At 45.4% G+C, this 22729-nt stretch overlaps 1 protein-coding gene across 1 annotated transcript in view; it reads right to left on the bottom strand.

Moving 5' to 3' along the window:
• The window catches only part of LOC143767910 (polycystin-1-like), a 331505-nt gene that overhangs the window by 83440 nt on the left and 225336 nt on the right, over positions 1-22729 (bottom strand). The window contains exons 27-31 of the mRNA XM_077256430.1: positions 22138-22297; positions 20481-20733; positions 19614-19803; positions 17025-17192; positions 3466-3609 (exon numbers count right to left, since the gene is read on the bottom strand). Coding sequence (XP_077112545.1) covers positions 3466-3609; positions 17025-17192; positions 19614-19803; positions 20481-20733; positions 22138-22297 — 915 coding nt within the window. The remainder of the gene's footprint in view (positions 1-3465; positions 3610-17024; positions 17193-19613; positions 19804-20480; positions 20734-22137; positions 22298-22729) is intronic.

Genomic DNA, 22729 nt, shown 5'->3' with positions numbered 1-22729 from the left:
TCCAGAGATGCTCAATTGGGTTTAGGTCAGGGCTCTGGCTGGGCCAGTGAAGAATGGTCACATAGTTGTTCTGAAGTCGTTCCTTTGTTATTTTAGTTGTGTGCTTAGGGTCATTGTCTTGTTGGAAGGTGAAGCTTCGGCCAAGTCTGAGGTCCAGAGCACTCTGGAAGAGGTTTTCATCCAGGATATCTCTGTACTTGGCCTCATTCATGTTTCCTTCAATGGCAACCAGTTGTCCTCTCCCTGCAGCTGAAAAACACCCCCATCATAGAATGATGCTGCCACCACCATGTTTCACTGTTGGGATTGTATTGGGCAGGTGACGAGCAGTGCCTGGCTTTCTCCATACATTCCGCTTAGAATTATCACCAAAAAGGTCTATCTTCGTTTCATCAGACCAGAGAATCTTATTTCTCATAGTCTGGGAGTCTTTCATGTGTTTTTTAGCAAACTCTATGCGGGCTTTCATATGTCTTGCACTGAGGAGAGGTTTCCGTTGGACCACTCTGCCTAAAGGCCCGACTGGTGGAGGGCTGCAGTGATAGTTGACTTTGTGGAACTTTCTCCCATCTCTCTACTGCATCTCTGGAGCTCAGCCACAGTGATCTTGGGGTTCTTCTTTACCTCTCCCACCAAGGCTCTTCTCCCACGATTGCTCAGTTTGGCTGGATGGCCAGGTCTAGGAAGACTTCTGGTGGTCCCAAACTTCCTCCATTTAAGGATTATGGAGGCCACTGTGCTTATTTTGTAACCTTGGCCAGATCTGTGTCTTGCCACAATTCTGTCTCTGAGCTCCTTAGCCATTCCTTTGACCTCATGATTCTCATTTAGTCTGACATGCACTGTGAGCTGGGAGGTCTTATATAGACAGGTGTGTGCCTTTCTAAATCAAGTCCTGTCAGTTTAATTAAACACAGCTGGACTCCAGTGAAGGAGTAGAACCATCTCAGGGAGGATCACAAGGAAATGGACAGCATGTGACTTAAATATGAGTGTCTGAGAAAAGGGTCTGAATACTTATGACTATGTGATATTTCAGTTTTTCTTTTTTAATAAATTTGCAAAATTTTCTACATTTTTGGGGGTTTTTTTTAGTCAAGATGGGGTGCAGAGTGTACACTAATGAGAAAAAAATGAACTTTTTTTAATTTACCAAATGGCTGCAATGAAACAAAAAGTAAAAATTTAAAGGAGTCTGAATACTTTCCGTACCCACTGTAGATTGACTGTAGAAACAATTAGAGGGGACTAGCCCAGAGTAGGAGGGGCTGGGTTATAGGGAAAGTGATGATTTCCTGTTAGAAAGTTAGATAGGGCCTTGAGTGTATACTGAATGAACCTAAAGGTTCAAGGTAAGCAATGCTGCATTCTGGGGAGACCAAAGAGAAGGGATAGTGTAGAATGTAAGCCCGCAAGGGCAGAGTCCTCACCCCTCTGTATCAGTCTGTCATTGTTAGTTTGTTTACTGTAAGTGATATCTGTAACTTGTATGTAACCCCTTCTCATGTACAGCACCATGGAATCAATGGTGCTATATACAGTAAATACATAATAATAATAGTGAGATCTGAATTACAAGTGACTAAGAGACAGAATGGCCTTCCAGAAACGGGTACTAGGAGTGGACGCCGAGCCACGATACCCTGAGGTAATAACGCTGGAAGGTAATGGGCCTAAACAGAACTGAGTGCATGGGATGAAGTGTTCCGAGCGGGACTTCGAAGGCACCAGTATTGGAAAGAGGACATGGAACCACAGAACAAGTAAAGAACACTTGTTAAGCAGGACTGTAGCGATAAAGCTGGGTTGTGGTGAAGTAGGGAAAAACAGTGGACATAAAAAATCCTGGAGTAAACTACTGAGGAAGGAAACTATGTGGAAAATGCTTCAAGTTGTAAAAGAAACATTTACAAGACTTTGTACCCGCTATCCCTTGTATACAACTCTTACCGAGTTACCATTCAGTAAAGAGTTTAGAATGGTGGTCTCCCTTATTGAACTGTGAAACATCTGGTCCTGGTATACCCACAACAACTGTAACATACGGCCAGCATGGGCATAATGCCCTCACGGCACAAGTTCACACACCCAGCCATGACCTACACTTTCATGTAAAGTGCCACAGACAAGTCTCACCCACGGCTGTCGCCCCACGCCATTTTACAGTTCAAAAGTGTAATCAGTACCATCTTAAAAGAAAAACTCATTAAAAATAACCATTTATTTCCAAACTTTAAAAACATCCTCTCCACAGGTAAACACAGAAAGTAATATGTTATTGTGTTTTTGTTTAGATTTTTGGTAAAACTTACAGTCACTTATAACCACATAGAGTGTATAATCTATAAATCTAGAGAAGTTTGGGAAAATCCCTATCCCTATTTGTCCTTGGTAGTAGCGCTGCATTGCCGAGGAGGTTGGCACCCTAGACTCAGCTCACCGAAGACTAGCCCTTTATATTCTTAGTTAGCCCTATATTGATACTAACTAGAAAAGGATATATAATTAATTACTAATGTATAGGCAGATCAGGTAGTTGTCCATAGTGTCTCAGTGCATATATCTACCCAGTTACACCAATATATTTCATTTGGGCACACAGGGAGTAGGCTACATCTCAGAAATTATTAGATAAAGGTAGTAGGCATAGGTCATCCACGATTAAAAAACTACAGCATGTGTTCTAAATCTAGCTCAGTACTTATCTGAATCTCATGCCGAGTCTCTACACGTTTCTCCTCCGTCATAAGGTTGATCAGGGGGCTCTTGGATGGTATAGCATCAATCCATTATGTCCATAACAAGAACTCTGTCATTCAGCTGAACTAGATTTAGGCTAATCCTTGGCTAATGTCATTGCTCACAACTAAAGACAATTCAAGTGTCCAAAAAACATACACTATGTATTCTAAATAACAGTAACGTTACAAGCAAAATCTGAAAATTCAGCTTTATACCCAAAGTGGTGGTGCCCAACACACCAGGACATCATATCCAACCTTTAAACTACTTCTCTAGGGTTCCTTGGGATTTTTTTACCTGCTGCCCCTCATCCTGTACAGCATGAGTAGGTGTCAATAACTAATGTAAAGACCCACTCAGAAATCAGTACAAGAAATAACTCTTAGCTGGGAATTTTGTCATTTGTTTTCCAGAGAGATTATCACATCCATTGAAGGAACCTGAGTGGATATGTCATAGATCTCCATATAAACAAGTAAAAGTTAAGTGGTAGATGAAGAGTATGACTCCAGCTTTTGGACAGATTGATACTGTAAATAAGTCAAGAAACATTCCATTACTGTGATTGATGGTATGTAGAAGTTAAACAGGAATTACGGTAAATTTGATTAACAGCATAGAAACTGTTGACTTTGCACAATACACAAAGTAAGACTTCATATTTTAAGTCAATACCTGAAGAAGGGCAACAACTGGGAAACATGAGCCCATAGTAGAACTTACATGTGGCCAGAATCTCTTTTTCCACTCTTCCTCCATTTCGTTCATTGTCTACAGACAGCCAGTCATTCGCCACAAAGAAATATAAGAAATCTGTTTGTTTGTCCCATACAGCCACATACTGAAGAAACCATGAGGGATCCAAGCCTAAGAAGACAATAGAGTTATTGAGAGTGTATGATGTTTATGTAGCATTATTTGCACTTGGTAGATTAATAGCCATGTCTTTACAGTATAACAGGAAACCTCATATCCAAATCTGAAGCATGAAATTCAATCAGAACCCATTATATTTTACTTTTATTACTTTACATCTTGTTATATTTATTCTGTCCTTGAATCAATCTCTACTTCCTAGGAGGGTCTCTTGACAAAAAGCGAATCACAAAGGGTGCCAATCAGCTGTAATCTGTGTAGAAACCAAGCAGTAAGTGTTCAGTTTCCTAGCAGCGCCACCACAGGAGAATTTAAGCATTACACAGTGCCCATTCATATCAAGGCATAATGCAGGACTGGACAGGTCCTCCAGAGACGCTCTTTGCTGCTGTTTTCCACTTTGGTCACAATATGAAGATCCAGTACAAATTAAATCATATTTTCTAACCTAACTAACCCCTTTCATAATGCATAACAGTAGTGAAAAATGAAAACTTCACAGTGATCACTAAATCCTTATGTATTAATTAAACTTTGTGAAGCTATTCTCATTAAAGTATGGCTGTAACAGGAAACTGAATTATTTAAATACAGTTCATTAAGGCTGGTGTTAATCTCACCAGTTCTAAACTAGAAGACTTGCTGTAACACTTTGATGAATCATCCCTATTATCTCCCATGTTACAGTACAGTAGTGGGGCAGTCTGGTCACAGGTTACTCTTTCTAAACATCTGTTAACTCACATTATGCTTTATGGATATTAATAGAAGTCCTGCATTAATGTTCTAAATTATTCCTCTGATTTTGAGAATAATACCGTATTTGGCAGCAGCTATTCGTGTAAAGGTGCTTCTCACAAAATTAGAATATCATCAAAAAGTTAATTTATTTCAGTTCTTCAATACAAAAAGTTAAACTCATATTATACAGAGTCATTACAAACAGAGTGATCTATTTCAAGTGTTTATTTCTGTTAATGTTGATGATTATGGCTTACAGCCAAATAATTAACAAAAACACCTGCAAAGGCTTCCCAAGCATTTTAATGGTCCTTTAGTCTGTTTCAGTAGGCTCCACAATCATTGGGAAGACTGCTGACTTGACAGATGTCCAGAAGGCAGCCATTGACACACTCCACAAGGAGGGTATGCCACAAAAGGTAATTGTTAAAGAAGCTGGCTGTTCACAGAGTGCTGTATCTAAGCATATTAATGGAAAGTTGAGTGAAAGGAAAAAGGGTGGTAGGAAAAGGTGCACAAGCAACCGGGATAACCGCAGCCTTGAAAGAAAAGGCCATTAAAAAATTTGGGGGAGATTCACAAGGAGTGGACAGCTGCTGGAGTCATTGCTTCAAGAGCCACCACACACAGACATATCCAGGACATGGCCTACAAGTGTCGCATTCCTCGTGTAAAGCAACTCATGACTAATTGAACAACGCCAGAAGCGTCCTACGTGGGCCAAGGAGAAAAATACTGGACTGTTGCTCTTTGGTCCAAGGTGTTGTTTTCAGATGAAAGTAAATTTTGCATTTCATTTAGAAATCAAGGTCCCAGAGTCTGGAAGAAGAGTGGAGAGGCAACAATCCAAGCTGCTTGAGGTCTAATGTGAAGTATCCACAGTCAGTGATGGTTTCGGGAGCCATGTCATCTGCTGGTGTAGGTCCACTGTTTTTTTTTTATCAAGACTAAAGTCACGGCAGCCGTCTAACAGACAATTTAAGAGCACTTCATGCTTCCCTCTGCTGATAAGCTTTTTGGAGATGGAAATTTCATTCTCCAGCAGAACTTGGCACCTGTCCACACTGCCAAAAGTACCAATACCTGGTTTAAAAACAACAGTATCACTGTGCTTGATTGGCCAGCAAACTCACCTGACCTTAGCCCGATGGAGAATCTATGGGGTATTGTCAAGAGGAAGATGAGAAACACCAGACCCAACAATGCAGATAAGCTGAAGACTGCTATCAAAGCAACCTGGGCTTCCATATCACTTCAGCAGTGCCACAGGCTGATCGCCTCCAGGCCACGCCACATTAATGCAGTAACTGATGCAAAACGAGCACCGACCAAGTATTGAGTGCATTTACTGAACATACATATCAGTAGGCCAACATTTTGGATTTTAAAATCATTTTTCAAGCAGGTGTTATAAAGTATTCTAATTTACTGAGATAATGATGCAGCGCCCCAGAGTCCTGGTCGTTGCAGTACTGTGGCTCCGCCACTAAGGGGGGCTATGGTGCGTCTGATGGCACTGAAAGAGTTCATCTGATCAGGTATCACAGACACCAATACATTTCACAGTCGGGCCTCCGGGGGGAGCTAAGGGTTCTATTCACTAGGCCACTCCCCACCATAGTGGGTAAACTGGGGGTCAGGCAGGAAGTTAGAGAAGAAAGCTGACTGGGTTGGAACCAGGCAACACCTTGTGGCAGAGGGTGTTGTGGGGGAAGATACAGTAGGGTCTCTGTCAGGGGTGGGATCCTGACAGAGGCTTGGCAACTTGAACGAATGTAACGGGACCGTGCCTGCTCAGCATAGCGGCGGTGCCCAAGGAAGGATCAGAAGCGAGATAGATTGTGCTGAGTGAGAAACGAGATCAAGCAATAGGAGAATACCAGTAGGGGTCGTGCTGTAAGACCGAAGCAACACCCTACTGAGGCGCACTACCGGTGGCCGGAACGCCGAGAGGGTATTTCAACATCCAGCTTCAAGCAATACTCTAAACAGCGGCAGGGCAGTCAGTCTAAGGCAGGCTGTCTAACTTATATCACCTATGCAGTCTTGGGGGGCAACTTGTGGAGAGGGGCGACTCTAGGGTCCCGGAAGAGCTCCGAGCCTACCCGTCAAACGGGTGCCGTCCCAACCAGAACACCAGGGAGGGACGGAGGATTAGCAGAACATCATCTAATCGAGTTGTGAGGGAACTTAAGAAACAGACACAACAGTTGTGGGGACTTTCTGTAAGCACAGCAGGGAAGGACCGCAACACATAGCGCTAGAAGGAAGGCACAGATTTCTACCTGCTAAGAGAACTCTGGAGGTGCCATTGGACCGGCCGGACTTGCGTAGCCTGGTTATCCGGATTCCGGACTGAGGACCCAGAAATCTTCAGTAAAGAGGTAAAGAGACTGCAACCTGGTGTCCTCGTTATTTACTGCATCGCACCACTACAGCCTCACCACCACCTTCACCCGTCATATCTATCACTGTGCGCCCCTCGGCAGGGTCACGGACTGGGCCTAGCCACCGTGACAACCCCAGAGCAGAGACTCAGAGGCCCGGTACCGGGTACCCCTCGGCCCTGCGGCAGTGGGGGCGCTACAACTTGGCGTCACGAACAGGATCTACTTAAGCCTGAAGAATCAGGTCATGTGTGCCTTGGGACTGTGATTTGTTGTGCTTGGACTGTACTTTATTGCAAAGACTGTGTGCTGCGCCATTTACCGCCAAAATCTGCCGCCATTACAGCGCTGAGGAGAGCGCCGGAGAAGAAGAGGGGCGTGGAGTGGGCGTAGGCAAGCTGAAGAGCGCGAAAAACAATGGCCGCCCAGTCTAAATATTTCTGCACCATGAGGACGTGTCCGTCAGCAGCAGAGGTCCGCCTCCTGATCCTCAATGGGGGGCAGAGACAAAGAAAACGAAACCGCCCACGAAGGAGAGAGCGGGAAAAGGACCAGGAAGAAGAAGTGAGCGACATGGAGGACGCCATGGCGAGCCGCCCGGAGCCGGACCGTGGGGTCGGAGCAGAGGACTCCCCCAGCCACCGGGAGGGGCACCGCAACCAGGCCTCCACCGCTGATGCTGAATTCCTGCAGGCCGGAGTGGACGAGCTCAGCGACCGACCCCGGCGGACGCAGCTGAGCACTGGGGCCGGGTGGAAGAAGGCCATCATCAGGAGCCTCACCAGACATATGTCGGCAGCCTCATCTGGTCCGGAGCAGGAAAGAAGTCCCAGCGCTCCGAAGCTGGAAAGCAAGGCCCTGCCGGAAAGCGAGATGCTGCGAGCAGAGATGACAACGTCGCAGCACGAGGCCCTGCAGCCAGCATTCCAGACCCCAGCGGAGACGGAGCAGACCGGCACCGGAGGGACCGCATCTGAAGCAGGTATGAAGGACGACCCTGCCCTGATGACTGACACCACTCCCGCGACTGCTAGTGCCGCAGCTGCTGACTCCGTTCCAGTGACTGATTTTGCAGCAGCCGCTACCTCTGCTGCAGCAAATGCCCCTACTCAAGCTGCGCAGACCTTCATCGCTGCGCATGATTTCACCGTACATGAAAGACGGATTAACGGCGTTTGTCCAGCACTGGGTGTAACCCTGGACCTCACTTTGCCCAGGCCAAGAAGGGTTAAGTGCCAGGTGCAGCCCTGGAAGCCGTCCAACTAAACCTCGGAAACCTGAAACTGTACATAGTTAACTGTTTGTTTCCCTGCTTTTTGCTACTTTAAACCCGACCTGGGTTATTCTTAAAGGGATCCCTTTGTTTACCCGGGATCCCTTCTTCTGCTTTTTGTTTTGTTTCCTGTTTATTCATCACTGAAAGAACTGCTGGATCATGAACAATGCATGATACAAACTTCTTGTAAATAGTTTGCACCTTATTAAAGGTGCTCCCTACTGGTTTTACTTCAAAAAGGACTCTTTGTGAAGATACCACACTGGAACCTTTTGCCGAGTATGGACTGGTAGCTTGAGAAGATATGCTACCTCATAGAGACTTGGTCCCCTCTTAAAGGGGATGTTCATTTGTTGCACTTAAATGGTGATATTGCTTTAAAGGCTAAGAGATAGCAATAATGTTTGATGAAAGAAAGTGATGATAATGTTTATATGAGAAAGTTATATGTATCCAACTAGTTAATTGTAAAGAAATGCTGATGATGTTCCCTGAAAGAAAGTGAAAGCTAGAAGAAGGATGCAGTGGGCCCGTAGGGGTAGACGTGGTGTCCAGCATGCATGTTAGTGAGAAAGATAATGAGAAGGTTTAATGTTATGTAAAGAAAATGGTTGATAATGTTGATAGACAATGAGGATAGAAGGTAAACCCTGAGTCCTCATAGGGGTCATGTAGAGATGGCTCAGTGCTCTTAAACTGAAAGTAATGTTATGCTCTATACTGTGTATAGTAGTTGAAAAGGCAGTAGGCCCGGGCTGAACGGGGCGGTCCTGCATAGAAAGGAGAGGCAGTAGGTCTGGTGCCGTTAGGACAGGCGGTCCTGCAGATTTAAAGAAGGAGAATGAAAAAGTTAAATTGCCTTATAATGTGATTATAAGAAGGTCTTTAGTGGATTCAGAGTGTATGTCCTTAAAGGCAATGTTAAATTATTGTTCAACAATTTTGCACTTAGTAGAATACCCGGTTGGGTAACAGAAAGTTAGTTATAGCATGTTGCTATGATATTTAACCATGTTTGTAACGTTCAAGTGTCCTCACCTCCCATAAAGGGAAGCTCTGTTTAAGTATGCTTATTGTTATTGCACTCAACAAAACTGTATGTCTTTTTGCTAACTTGTATTGTTGTTTTCTTTTCAGTCCCGGAGTACTGTGTTTAACCAGGGGGGAGTGCAGCGCCCCAGAGTCCTGGTCGTTGCAGTACTGTGGCTCCGCCACTAAGGGGGGCTATGGTGCGTCTGATGGCACTGAAAGAGTTCATCTGATCAGGTATCACAGACACCAATACATTTCACAGTCGGGCCTCCGGGGGGAGCTAAGGGTTCTATTCACTAGGCCACTCCCCACCATAGTGGGTAAACTGGGGGTCAGGCAGGAAGTTAGAGAAGAAAGCTGACTGGGTTGGAACCAGGCAACACCTTGTGGCAGAGGGTGTTGTGGGGGAAGATACAGTAGGGTCTCTGTCAGGGGTGGGATCCTGACAGAGGCTTGGCAACTTGAACGAACGTAACGGGACCGTGCCTGCTCAGCATAGCGGCGGTGCCCAAGGAAGGATCAGAAGCGAGATAGATTGTGCTGAGTGAGAAACGAGATCAAGCAATAGGAGAATACCAGTAGGGGTCGTGCTGTAAGACCGAAGCAACACCTGTCATGATCTCAATGGCAAGAGATCATAGCATAAGCATATATAGGAACTAGCTCTTGGAAGATGGGAACTGAGCTGACCATGAACTAAACCTAACACACAACTAGCAGTGGCCGGGTAGCATGCCTACGTTGATTCTAGATGCCCAGCACCAGCCGGAGGACTAAATAATGCTAGCAGAGGAAAATATTAGTCCTAGCTCACCTCTAGAGAAATACCCCAAAAGGAGACAGAGGCCCCCCACATGTATTGGCGGTGAATTAAGATGAAATAACAAACGTAGTATGAAAATAGGTTTAGCAAATTTGAGGTCCACTTACTACATAGCAGAAGACAGAAAGGACACTTTCATGGTCAGCTGAAAACCCTAATCAAAAACACCATCCAGAAATTACTTTAAAACTCTGGCATTAACTCATAACACCAGAGTGGCAATTCCTGTTCACAAGAGCTTTCCAGACACAGTAACGAAACTACAGCTGTGAACTGGAACCAAAATGCAAAAACAAAACATGGACAAGAGTCCAACTTATCTAGTAGTTGTCCAGGAGCAGGAACAAGCACAGAGAGGCTTCTGATAACATTGTTGACCGGCAAGCAACTAACAGAGCAGCAAGGTTATATAGCGACTCCCAAATCTTGATGGGAACAGGTGAACAGAGAAGATGAAGACACCAGTTCAATTCCACCAGTAGCCACCGGGGGAGCCCAGAATCCAAATTCACAACAGTACCCCCCCCCCTCAAGGAGGGGGCACCGAACCCTCACCAGAACCACCAGGGCGATCAGGATGGGCCCTATGAAAGGCACGAACCAGATCAGAGGCATGAACATCAGATGCATTCACCCAAGAATTATCCTCCTGGCCGTATCCCTTCCACTTGACCAGATACTGGAGTCTCCGTCTGGAAACACGAGAGTCTAAGATTTTCTCCACAACGTACTCCAACTCACCCTCAACCAACACCGGAGCAGGAGGCTCAACGGAAGGCACAACCGGTACCTCATACCTGCGCAATAATGACCGATGAAAAACGTTATGAATAGAAAAGGATGCAGGGAGGTCCAAACGGAAGGAAACAGGGTTAAGAATCTCCAATATCTTATACGGGCCAATGAACCGAGGCTTAAACTTAGGAGAAGAGACCCTCATGGGGACAAAACGAGAAGACAACCACACCAAATCCCCAACACAAAGCCGAGGACCAACACGACGGTGGCGGTTGGCAAAAAGCTGAGTCTTCTCCTGGGACAACCTCAAATTGTCCACCACCTGCCCCCAGATCTGATGCAATCTCTCCACCACAGCATCCACTCCAGGACAATCCGAAGATTCCACCTGACCAGAGGAAAATCGAGGATGAAACCCCGAATTACAGAAAAACGGGGACACCAAAGTGGCAGAGCTGGCCCGATTATTGAGAGCGAACTCCGCCAATGGCAAAAAAGCAACCCAATCATCCTGGTCAGCAGACACAAAACACCTCAGATATGTCTCCAGGGTCTGATTAATCCGCTCGGTCTGGCCATTCGTCTGAGGATGGAAAGCGGACGAAAAAGATAAATCTATGCCCATCCTAGCACAGAATGCCCGCCAAAATCTAGACACGAATTGGGTCCCTCTGTCAGAAACGATATTCTCAGGAATACCATGCAAACGAACAACATTTTGAAAAAACAGAGGAACCAACTCGGAAGAAGAAGGCAACTTGGGCAGAGGAACCAAATGGACCATCTTAGAGAAACGGTCACACACCACCCAGATGACAGACATCTTCTGAGAAACAGGCAGATCTGAAATAAAATCCATCGAGATGTGCGTCCAAGGCCTCTTAGGAATAGGCAAGGGCAACAACAATCCACTAGCCCGAGAACAACAAGGCTTGGCCCGAGCACAAACGTCACAAGACTGCACAAAGCCTCGCACATCTCGTGACAGGGAAGGCCACCAGAAGGACCTTGCCACCAAATCCCTGGTACCAAAAATGCCAGGATGACCTGCCAACGCAGAAGAATGAACCTCAGAGATGACTCTACTGGTCCAATCATCAGGAACAAACAGTTTATCAGGTGGGCAACGATCAGGTCTATCCGCCTGAAACTCCTGCAAGGCCCGCCGCAGGTCTGGAGAAACGGCTGACAATACCACTCCATCCTTAAGGATACCTGTGGGCTCAGAGTTCCCAGGTGAGTCAGGCTCAAAACTCCTAGAAAGGGCATCCGCCTTAACATTCTTAGAACCCGGTAGGTATGACACCACAAAATTAAACCGAGAGAAAAATAATGACCAGCGCGCCTGTCTAGGATTCAGGCGCCTGGCGGTCTCAAGATAAATCAAATTTTTGTGGTCAGTCAATACCACCACCTGATGTCTGGCCCCCTCAAGCCAATGGCGCCACTCCTCAAAAGCCCACTTCATGGCCAAAAGCTCCCGATTCCCAACATCATAATTCCGCTCAGCGGGCGAAAATTTACGGGAAAAGAAGGCACAAGGCCTCATCACGGAGCAGTCAGAACTTTTCTGCGACAACACTGCCCCAGCTCCGATCTCAGAAGCGTCGACCTCAACCTGAAAAGGTAGAGCAACATCAGGCTGACGCAACACAGGGGCAGAGGAAAAACGGCGCTTAAGCTCCCGAAAGGCCTCCACAGCATCAGGGGACCAATCAGCAACATCAGCACCCTTCTTAGTCAAATCGGTCAATGGCTTAGCAATATCCGAAAAACCAGCAATAAATCGACGATAAAAGTTAGCAAAGCCCAAAAATTTCTGAAGACTCTTAAGAGAAAAGGGCTGCGTCCAATCACAAATAGCTTGAACCTTGACAGGATCCATTTCAATGGAAGAGGGGGAAAAAATATATCCCAAAAAGGAAATCCTCTGTACCCCAAAAACACACTTAGAACCCTTCACACACAAAGAATTAGACCGCAAAACCTGAAAAACCCTCCTGACTTGCTGGACATGAGAGTCCCAGTCATCCGAAAAAATCAGAATATCATCCAGATACACAATCATAAATTTATCCAAATAATCGCGAAAAATATCATGCATAAAGGACTGGAAAACTGACGGAGCATTAGAAAGACCAAAAGGCATCACTAAATACTCAAAGTGGCCCTCGGGCGTATTAAATGCGGTTTTCCACTCATCCCCCTGCCTGATTCGCACCAAATTATACGCCCCACGAAGGTCAATCTTAGAGAACCACTTGGCCCCCTTTATGCGAGCAAACAAATCAGTCAGCAACGGCAATGGGTATTGATATTTAACAGTGATTTTATTCAAAAGCCGATAATCAATACATGGTCTCAAAGAGCCGTCTTTTTTTGACACAAAGAAAAAACCGGCTCCTAAGGGAGATGACGATGGACGAATATGTCCCTTTTCCAAGGACTCCTTTATATATTCTCGCATAGCAGCATGTTCAGGCACAGACAGATTAAATAAACGACCCTTTGGGTATTTACTACCCGGGATTAAATCTATGGCACAATCGCACTCTCGGTGCGGAGGTAACGAACCAAGCTTGGATTCTTCAAAGACGTCACGATAGTCAGACAGGAACTCAGGAATTTCAGAGGGAATAGATGATGAAATGGAAACCACAGGTACATCCCCATGAGCCCCCTTACATCCCCAGCTCAACACAGACATAGCTCTCCAGTCGAGGACTGGGTTGTGAGATTGCAGCCAAGGCAATCCTAGCACCAAATCATCATGTAGATTATACAGCACCAGAAAGCGAATAATCTCCTGGTGATCCGGATTAATACGCATAGTTACTTGTGTCCAGTATTGTGGTTTATTATTAGCCAATGGGGTGGAGTCAATCCCCTTCAGAGGAATAAGAGTCTCCAAAGGCTCTAAATCATACCCACAGCGTTTGGCAAAGGACCAATCCATAAGACTCAAAGCGGCGCCAGAGTCGACATAGGCGTCCGTGGTAATAGATGACAAAGAGCAAATCAGGGTCACAGATAGAATAAACTTAGACGGTAAGGTGCAAATGGAAACAGATTTACCAAGTTTTTTAGTGCGCTTAGAGCATGCTGATATAACATGAGTAGAATCACCACAATAGAAACACAACCCATTTTTCCGTCTAAAATTCTGCCGCTCGCTTCGGGACAGAATTCTATCACACTGCATACTCTCTGGCGATTTCTCAGTGGACACCGCCAGATGGTGCACTGGTTTGCGCTCCCGCAAACGCCTATCGATCTGAATAGCCATTGTCATGGACTCATTCAGACCCGCAGGCACAGGGAACCCCACCATAACATCCTTAATGGCATCAGAGAGACCCTCTCTGAAAGTCGCCGCCAGGGCGCACTCATTCCACTGAGTAAGCACAGACCATCTACGGAATCTTTGGCAGTAAATTTCCGCTTCATCTTGTCCCTGAGATAGGGACATCAAAGTTTTTTCTGCCTGAAGCTCCAAATGAGGTTCGTCATAAAGCAACCCCAAGGCCAGAAAAAACGCATCCACATTGAGCAACGCAGGATCCCCTGGTGTCAATGAAAAAGCCCAGTCTTGAGGGTCGCCCCGGAGCAAGGAAATCACAATCCTGACCTGCTGTGCAGGGTCTCCGGCAGAGCGAGATTTCAGGGACAAAAATAATTTGCAATTATTTCGAAAATTCTGAAACCCAGATCTATTCCCCGAGAAAAATTCCGGCAAAGGAATTCTCGGCTCAGATACAGGTGCATGACAAACAAAATCTTGCAAATTTTGTACCTTCGTGGCGAGATTATTCAAACCTGCAGTTACACTCTGAAGATCCATTACAAACAGGTGGACACAGAGCCATTCAAAGGAGAGAAAAAAAAAAAAAAAAAAAATTTCAGCAGACTACTTATTTCTCTCCTTTCTCAGCCAAGGATTTTAACCCTTTAGTGGGCCGGTCAAACTGTCATGATCTCAATGGCAAGAGATCATAGCATAAGCATATATAGGAACTAGCTCTTGGAAGATGGGAACTGAGCTGACCATGAACTAAACCTAACACACAACTAGCAGTGGCCGGGTAGCATGCCTACGTTGATTCTAGATGCCCAGCACCAGCCGGAGGACTAAATAATGCTAGCAGAGGAAAATATTAGTCCTAGCTCACCTCTAGAGAAATACCCCAAAAGGAGACAGAGGCCCCCCACATGTATTGGCGGTGAATTAAGATGAAATAACAAACGTAGTATGAAAATAGGTTTAGCAAATTTGAGGTCCACTTACTACATAGCAGAAGACAGAAAGGACACTTTCATGGTCAGCTGAAAACCCTAATCAAAAACACCATCCAGAAATTACTTTAAAACTCTGGCATTAACTCATAACACCAGAGTGGCAATTCCTGTTCACAAGAGCTTTCCAGACACAGTAACGAAACTACAGCTGTGAACTGGAACCAAAATGCAAAAACAAAACATGGACAAGAGTCCAACTTATCTAGTAGTTGTCCAGGAGCAGGAACAAGCACAGAGAGGCTTCTGATAACATTGTTGACCGGCAAGCAACTAACAGAGCAGCAAGGTTATATAGCGACTCCCAAATCTTGATGGGAACAGGTGAACAGAGAAGATGAAGACACCAGTTCAATTCCACCAGTAGCCACCGGGGGAGCCCAGAATCCAAATTCACAACAAACACCCTACTGAGGCGCACTACCGGTGACCGGAACGCCGAGAGGGTATTTCAACATCCAGCTTCAAGCAATACTCTAAACAGCGGCAGGGCAGTCAGTCTAAGGCAGGCTGTCTAACTTATATCACCTATGCAGTCTTGGGGGGCAACTTGTGGAGAGGGGCGACTCTAGGGTCCCGGAAGAGCTCCGAGCCTACCCGTCAAACGGGTGCCGTCCCAACCAGAACACCAGGGAGGGACGGAGGATTAGCAGAACATCATCTAATCGAGTTGTGAGGGAACTTAAGAAACAGACACAACAGTTGTGGGGACTTTCTGTAAGCACAGCAGGGAAGGACCGCAACACATAGCGCTAGAAGGAAGGCACAGATTTCCACCTGCTAAGAGAACTCTGGAGGTGCCATTGGACCGGCCGGACTTGCGTAGCCTGGTTATCCGGATTCCGGACTGAGGACCCAGAAATCTTCAGTAAAGAGGTAAAGAGACTGCAACCTGGTGTCCTCGTTATTTACTGCATCGCACCACTACAGCCTCACCACCACCTTCACCCGTCATATCTATCACTGTGCGCCCCTCGGCAGGGTCACGGACTGGGCCTAGCCACCGTGACAACCCCAGAGCAGAGACTCAGAGGCCCGGTACCGGGTACCCCTCGGCCCTGCGGCAGTGGGGGCGCTACAATGACTTTCGGGTTTTCATTGGCTGTAATCCATAAACCTGTTGCTGGTACTCTGGACTGAGGCTGTCTACCATCAGTAAACCAGGTAAAGAGACTGCAACCCGGTGTCCTCCATTTATTTCCGGCACTACACCATCCTTGCCAAACACATCGGGAGCCCTGGGGACCCAGCTTCACCTGTGGGAAGCCATACCATTCCTGCTGCCATAACATCACCCTAGAGACCCCTTTAAGCAGCGTCGGTCACCCATGACCGAGTACCACAGGTGGTGTCACGAACATTTCTTATTTTTACAAACCCCTTTAAAGACCTTCCTTTTACATGGGCGCCCAGTGCCATGGACTGGGTCGCTGCTGCCGTGACACATCCCTTTAAGTACTGGACCCTGTACCGAGTACCCCACGGCCCTGGCAGGCGTTCCACAAGTCATAATGAATCATGCAAGGCGTATAGTGGTATGTGCCTGGTCACAAATCTTACTCCAGTTTCTGCTGAAATAAGATTTGTAGCGTTGCGAAGGCCAGCGGTCGCCACAGCTCGTCCCGCCCTAACTCGTACACTTTGCCAGATCTGGGCGAGAATGATGTGAAAACACCAAAAGTGGCAATTTTATTGCACAATCTTGCGTTGTACAAAAATTGAGACTTTAGAATGCTTTTTTCACTACGAATCTGTTGATTTTTAAAGGGTTTGACAGGTCACAGAATATTGATGACTTTTCCTAATGAATACATCATCAATATGTGAACAGTGGTGATCTGGCACCCGACACCTCCACTGATCAACTGTTATTTACCCTAGTGACTGTAAACACTTTGAATGGAGCCACAAAGCCCAGCACCTTTCAATGTGTAGCAGACGCTGCAGGGCACTGCAGAATACCTCCCATAAATGAATAGAAGGAGCAAATAGCAGCCGATTGGCGAGGGTGCCTGGTGTGGGACCTCAACCGATCTTAAATTGATAACCTATACTAAGGAGAGCTCAACCATATGTTGTGCTCACACAACCCATTTAAAATGTCATATTAGCTTACCAGTATTGTCATGCCACACACGTATTTTCCAAATTTCTCCTAAGTTACAATCAGTTTCAACCTGGAACATATCAAGATTCCCAGTAGTCAAGCCTCCTCTGCTATGTAGGTGGCGAGCTCCACTTTTGTTAACTCCATATAAACATATTCCAACATGAGCTGTGGTGCCTGTCCAGCAAGTAAGACATTTTTTTAATTAACAGAAAAAAGTTAGAAAGAGTTATTAGTAAAATAGAGGAAACCAGTATGCTATAAACAAAGAGCTCAAGTCTATCTGCAGTGAGCCTCACTGCACCTTGTCAAAATTATATTTCCTGTTTGAGAAAAACAGTGATCAAAATTAAAATAAATGATGGGCATTTACTTTAATGAAGTTAAAGGGATCTGTCAGCAGGTTTTTGCTACCTCATCTGAGAGCAGCATAGTGTAGGCAGAGCTGAGAAAGCTAACCCTGCTCACACCAGGCTCTCTATGTACATAGTCTATTGACAGTGATCTGCTTATCACAGAAGGGGGTGTTGTTGGATTAGCATGCAAGTGCCAGCTAGTCTAAGCAATGATAATGTGCTGCTGGTGAAACCTTGACTGTAAGTAAACAACTTTACACAGCTTGTTAAGTGACTCATCACTGAATTCAGTGTTTTAAGGCCGGGCTCACACTAGCATAAAATAAGGGCGAGAGAAAACATCGCATAGCACTCGGACCAGTGTTAATTTATCGGGCAGATCACATCTGTGATTATTTTCTCATGCCGAATCGACATGCGAGAACAATCGCAGCATGCTGCGATTGGTTTCGAGACTCGGCCGAGTCTCGGCTCACTCACATCCATATAAGTTGTGGTGATACGCTACCTGAGTGTGTTGGGGGACACTCGCTTAGCATGGGATTTAAGCACTCCAGGCACGATATCTCACACATAACAGTCTTATTTGGTTTATTAAAGTGTCATAAACCATAACAGAAACAGTTCATTTTATATGTCTTTACAACTCCTTCAGTGGTCACACTGGTATCCCTCCAGTCACCGGGTGACTGCACAGTTCAGCAATAGTTCTTTTTCCCCATACCAGGGGTTACCTCTTAGGAACTCCTGCTCCACAGGTAGACTCCACGTCAGTCCAAGGTCCACAACAGAACCGTCCAGGTCGATGGTCTCACAGTGCTTCCAGGATGAGCCCAATCCCGAGAGCCTCCAACACTGACCATCCAGGTCGACGGTCTCACAGTGCTTCCAGGACTACTCCAATCCCAAGAGCCTCCAACACTGACCGTCCAAGACCTAAAACACACAGGAACACACGGCTCCATACACAGTAACCTCCCAGGTACATGTGACCCACACCCTGGTCACATTACATACCTGTAACCACTCCCCTGGGTGGGAGTGAGGGTGTGTGTGGCTAGTTTGTCCCACCCATCTCACACAACTAGCCCTGCCAATCTCCCATTAGTATTACACAACTACACGTGGAACTACAGGTCCCAGCACCCCAACTTAACTGCAGATTGACAGCGCAGAGTGACCTCCTCTGCGACACACATACCGGCCATTTATAATCCTGCCGGACTTTCTCTCATCACCATTATGCCTCCAAGCGCATCTTGAAGCGCACACACAGCGCCCCCTGGCCGTAACGTGGGTCACTGCACCACAAAGTCTATGGGTGCGAGTGACACAACGCACATCACTTGGATATCATCCGAGTGTGGTGCGATATACGCTGACCCCGGCAATGAAGGAGATGGAGAAATTAGTTTCTCTGCCTCCTCCACAGCTGTGCTCTGATCCTCCCTGTGCGAGAGGCTCGGAGCACAGACGCATGACACTCGGCTCCCACTCTCAGTAGAGCAGGAGCCGAGGGTCATTAGTATATCGCATCGGATGCTCTCGCATCGGATGCCATATGCTAGTGTGATCCCGACCTTAACCCCTACATCATACTCTCCTCACATTACTTAGCAAAAAACTGCTGACATTTAGCAGGGCTCTCACTGATGATTGGGGTCTATTCTCAGTTGTATCACTGTGACCTACTATTTATCTTTATACTCTTGGAGTTTAACCAATTAAAGATAGGGTGATATTTAATTTTTGTGTTTTTGGTTTATCCTCCCTTTTTTCCAAAATCCATAATTTCCATAAACATATCAATATGAGAGCTAGTGACATGAAAAGATGAAAAAAAACACATTTCTGTTGTTTTTTGTTTTTTTAAATACCTTAAAATGTATATTTAAAATACTTATTCATATAGCATGTACTGTACATATTTTGCAACACTTTACAAACACTGTTTCTATTGTTTCCGTTTTGGCACAATGATTGCCTATTCGTATGTCTTTTAGAGGGTAAGAGAAAAACAGTACTATAGGTAACCCACACAACACAAGGAGAACATACAGTATAAACTCCATGCAGGCCTTGCACTTGTTGGAATTCGAATCTGTGGTCCTGGTTTCTAATCCCACTAAGGACAACATCTTGTGTTTATGTGGGTTTCCCCCAAACCCCAATAGACATGATAATACAGAATCATATATTGAGAACATGTATAAATCTATAGTAATACAAGCGTAATATTTACCTGCCCCCTTCCGCCAACCAGTCTTTAGCAGCACCCAATATCTGTATTGACCTGCTGGACCACACAATGGAATAGTTCCTACTCGTGATATATCCAGATAGTCCAATTTGTGAGAAATGAGGACCAGCAGCAGATACAGAGAAAGGAGCCCAAAACAACACACCAGTACAAGAGTCCACTGTCGAGGAGCCTAGGAGACGAAGCAAACATACAGCAAGCCAACATGACCTTAGGGTAATTTGTATATGTCACAAAAAGCATGATACAGTAAATCAGGATATCTGCACTTTTAGGTCCCATTGATATGTTAGGAAATTAATGAGTGCTAGAGATGATAGAACTGATTAGGAGCACCCTGGTTCAGTGGCCAGCTCAGTGCCACTGAACCTGAGGCTGCGAACCACTTCTTACCTGATAGCATATGTGGTACTTCTTTTGATTAGATGGCCTGGTGAAACATCATCGATGAACATGACACACATATGAAGTCACGCCAGTCTGGCTAATCAAAAGAGGAGTCACGGATGTGAGGTAGGAGGTGGTTCTCATGTTTCCAGTCCAGCGGCATGGAATAGTGTGAGGCCTGCTGGACCAAGGTTCTGTGAATGCATGCACTCATCTTTGTCCAGAAGCACTTAATTCCATGTCAGGAGGTAAGAAGCACTTGTCAGTTATTGTGCTCCTGTCCTTTTAGTTAAAAAATATGTGCACAATGCCTTGTGAACAGACACTACCATAGCATTGCCTCCCAGTTCTGGATGCAGAAGTTAGAGGCGCTAAATACCTGTTGAGAGAATTTTATTATATATAAGGAATCGCTCCAGCATACATCAGTGTACTTTGATTTTATAAATTGAACATACTTACAGGAGGAAGCAAAATAAGTTGATGTGGAGGCACAAATATGCTGGCTCCAAATAGTGTAAGATGGTTAGTTTGGCAAACAACCTCATGAGGTAGGCTCGCATTACTGGGGGTCACTCCCTCGGTCCTCCATGTTTGGCTCGGCATATCAAAATACTGACAGAGGCTTGAGAATAGGCTGACAGACACATTGACTTTGATGGTAGAAAGCAGGCTAGTGATGTTTACATGGTACGCAAGCATTGATGTTGACCAGCTGAAAATCAGCAAAAATAAGTAACATAAGTGCATCTATAAATACAGCCATTAAAAGGGTTATCAGAACTTCCAGTAAGCAATTCAATAATATTAATAAGCGAACATGCTCAGATAAGGTGTTATCTGAGAATGCTCGTGTGCTAACCAAGTGTCTTCCGTGCTCAGAAAATATGTTCAAGCAGTGAAATCACTGAGGAGCGCTTGCAGCATGTGCCCTTAATGAGGAGAGGCTGTCATCTGCTGGCCAGGTGAAATCAACTGGAAACAAATGGTGCTGGAAGAGTTGCAGGGGAAGGACTTCAGGTGCTGGACCTGACCAGGTGACCCACAGGAAGGACTTCCTGGATATAAAAGCCCTGTGTGGCAAACCACAGGCAGATTTGGCGCCAGAAAGGGGAGCGGAGCAGATGCGCTCCAGGAATGTCGTTGGGGCCAGCGTAACAGGCCTCAACGGAGAGCCTATGAAAGCAAGGTGTCCGCCATTGCCTGATAAGGCTCGGATTCCAAACAGGAGAACTCCAAGTTCCATGTGCGCTAGTCAGGACCAGGATCCATTCCCCACACTAGTGAAGCTCAAGAGACCGGACGTCACCCGTCAGGAGCTGAGGCTCGATCCACTCCGGTCCAATCCTGAGAGACTTCCTTCGACAGTCAAGCCGAAAAGTAAAACTACAACAGGCGGGACGCACCTGCGACTGCGAAAGGACAATACTTGTGATCAGGGCCATCACTTCCAGCTATCCTCTATGGTACCGGAGTTGGGAGGGCCTCAGGTTGGGAGAAAGCTGGTTGGTGCGTAAGAGGCTCAGTGGGTTTTGACAGAATACGTCAGAGAGAAACTTGTGGCCTAGCGGGAAAACCCGGTGACCACCGCTAGGGCCAGAATTGGTGACTCCCACGTTGGGTGCACAACTGATGCGAACAGAACATTCACGTTAGATAGACAAATATTTCCTTTGCTTTTCCAAGCAAGTTTATTGTTATCTTTGTTTGAATATTAATCTGCCTAGTTACTAACACTAATTGTTTAGAGTTACTTTAAATCACTATATATAAATAAAACTATAATCATCCCTAACTGTTTCCGCCTCATGCCTCTGTGCTTTGCATCCAGACACCAGCATTACACGGGGATGGCTTGTTTGTTAGGCAACCCCTACATGTGTTGAGGCTGTCGAACAGCTGCGAAACATGCAGACGTGGGGACCTAGCCTTGTATCTAAATAGATTGGACAAGTCAGACTGGCCTATTGATATCTCCTAGTCATGCAGCACCTGGAGCACAAGCTCTGCCAATGTCTCATAGTTACAGCTCTGTATTCATAAAATAGGAAATATGCAAAAAGTCTCAAAATTAGTGAGAAATAATATGCTGTAATATTAAGGAGTCTCATATCTTTACCTCCATACGCTTGGTAACAGAAGACTAAGATTTTGTTCCAGTTCTTGTGTAAGAGTTAATCTGAACACGTGACTCTTCTTTGTGTCAGATTCATTAGAAGAATAAATGGATTCATATGACATTAGTAACTCTGGAGACTCTTCGCGAGACCAGTCTGATCCTAGACAAAGACATTTATAAACATAAATCAAAGAAGTCAGAGATATAAGGTTCTTCGATTACCTTTTGTACTATGAAAGCAACAAGGCCACCCTCTGAATGACAAATAAAGAGTGTCATTCCTAATTGCAATACCTAGACAATGTTGCATATGATTGTAATATACAGGGTCCACTGCTACAGACCTCCATCTTTTAGTCATAACCATTTACTATGAAATGAGTGCTGATGGTGAGTGAATATTTCACTACTGGTTCACAAAAAGTGAAAAAAAAGTTTAAATTATAGCATAATTCAAAGTAATTCAACACATCTGAGGGAGTACAAGCTAGTCGTAGAGAAAACTTAAAATGTACAGGACTGATTGACTCCAAATTTATTCCGCAGCAGGACAATGACCAAAAACATGCAGTCAATGTCATTAAGAACTACC

This window comes from Ranitomeya variabilis, chromosome 4 (assembly GCF_051348905.1).
Source record: "Ranitomeya variabilis isolate aRanVar5 chromosome 4, aRanVar5.hap1, whole genome shotgun sequence".
Classification (NCBI taxonomy): domain Eukaryota; kingdom Metazoa; phylum Chordata; class Amphibia; order Anura; family Dendrobatidae; genus Ranitomeya; species Ranitomeya variabilis.
This window is presented reverse-complemented; position numbering and strand designations above follow the sequence as displayed.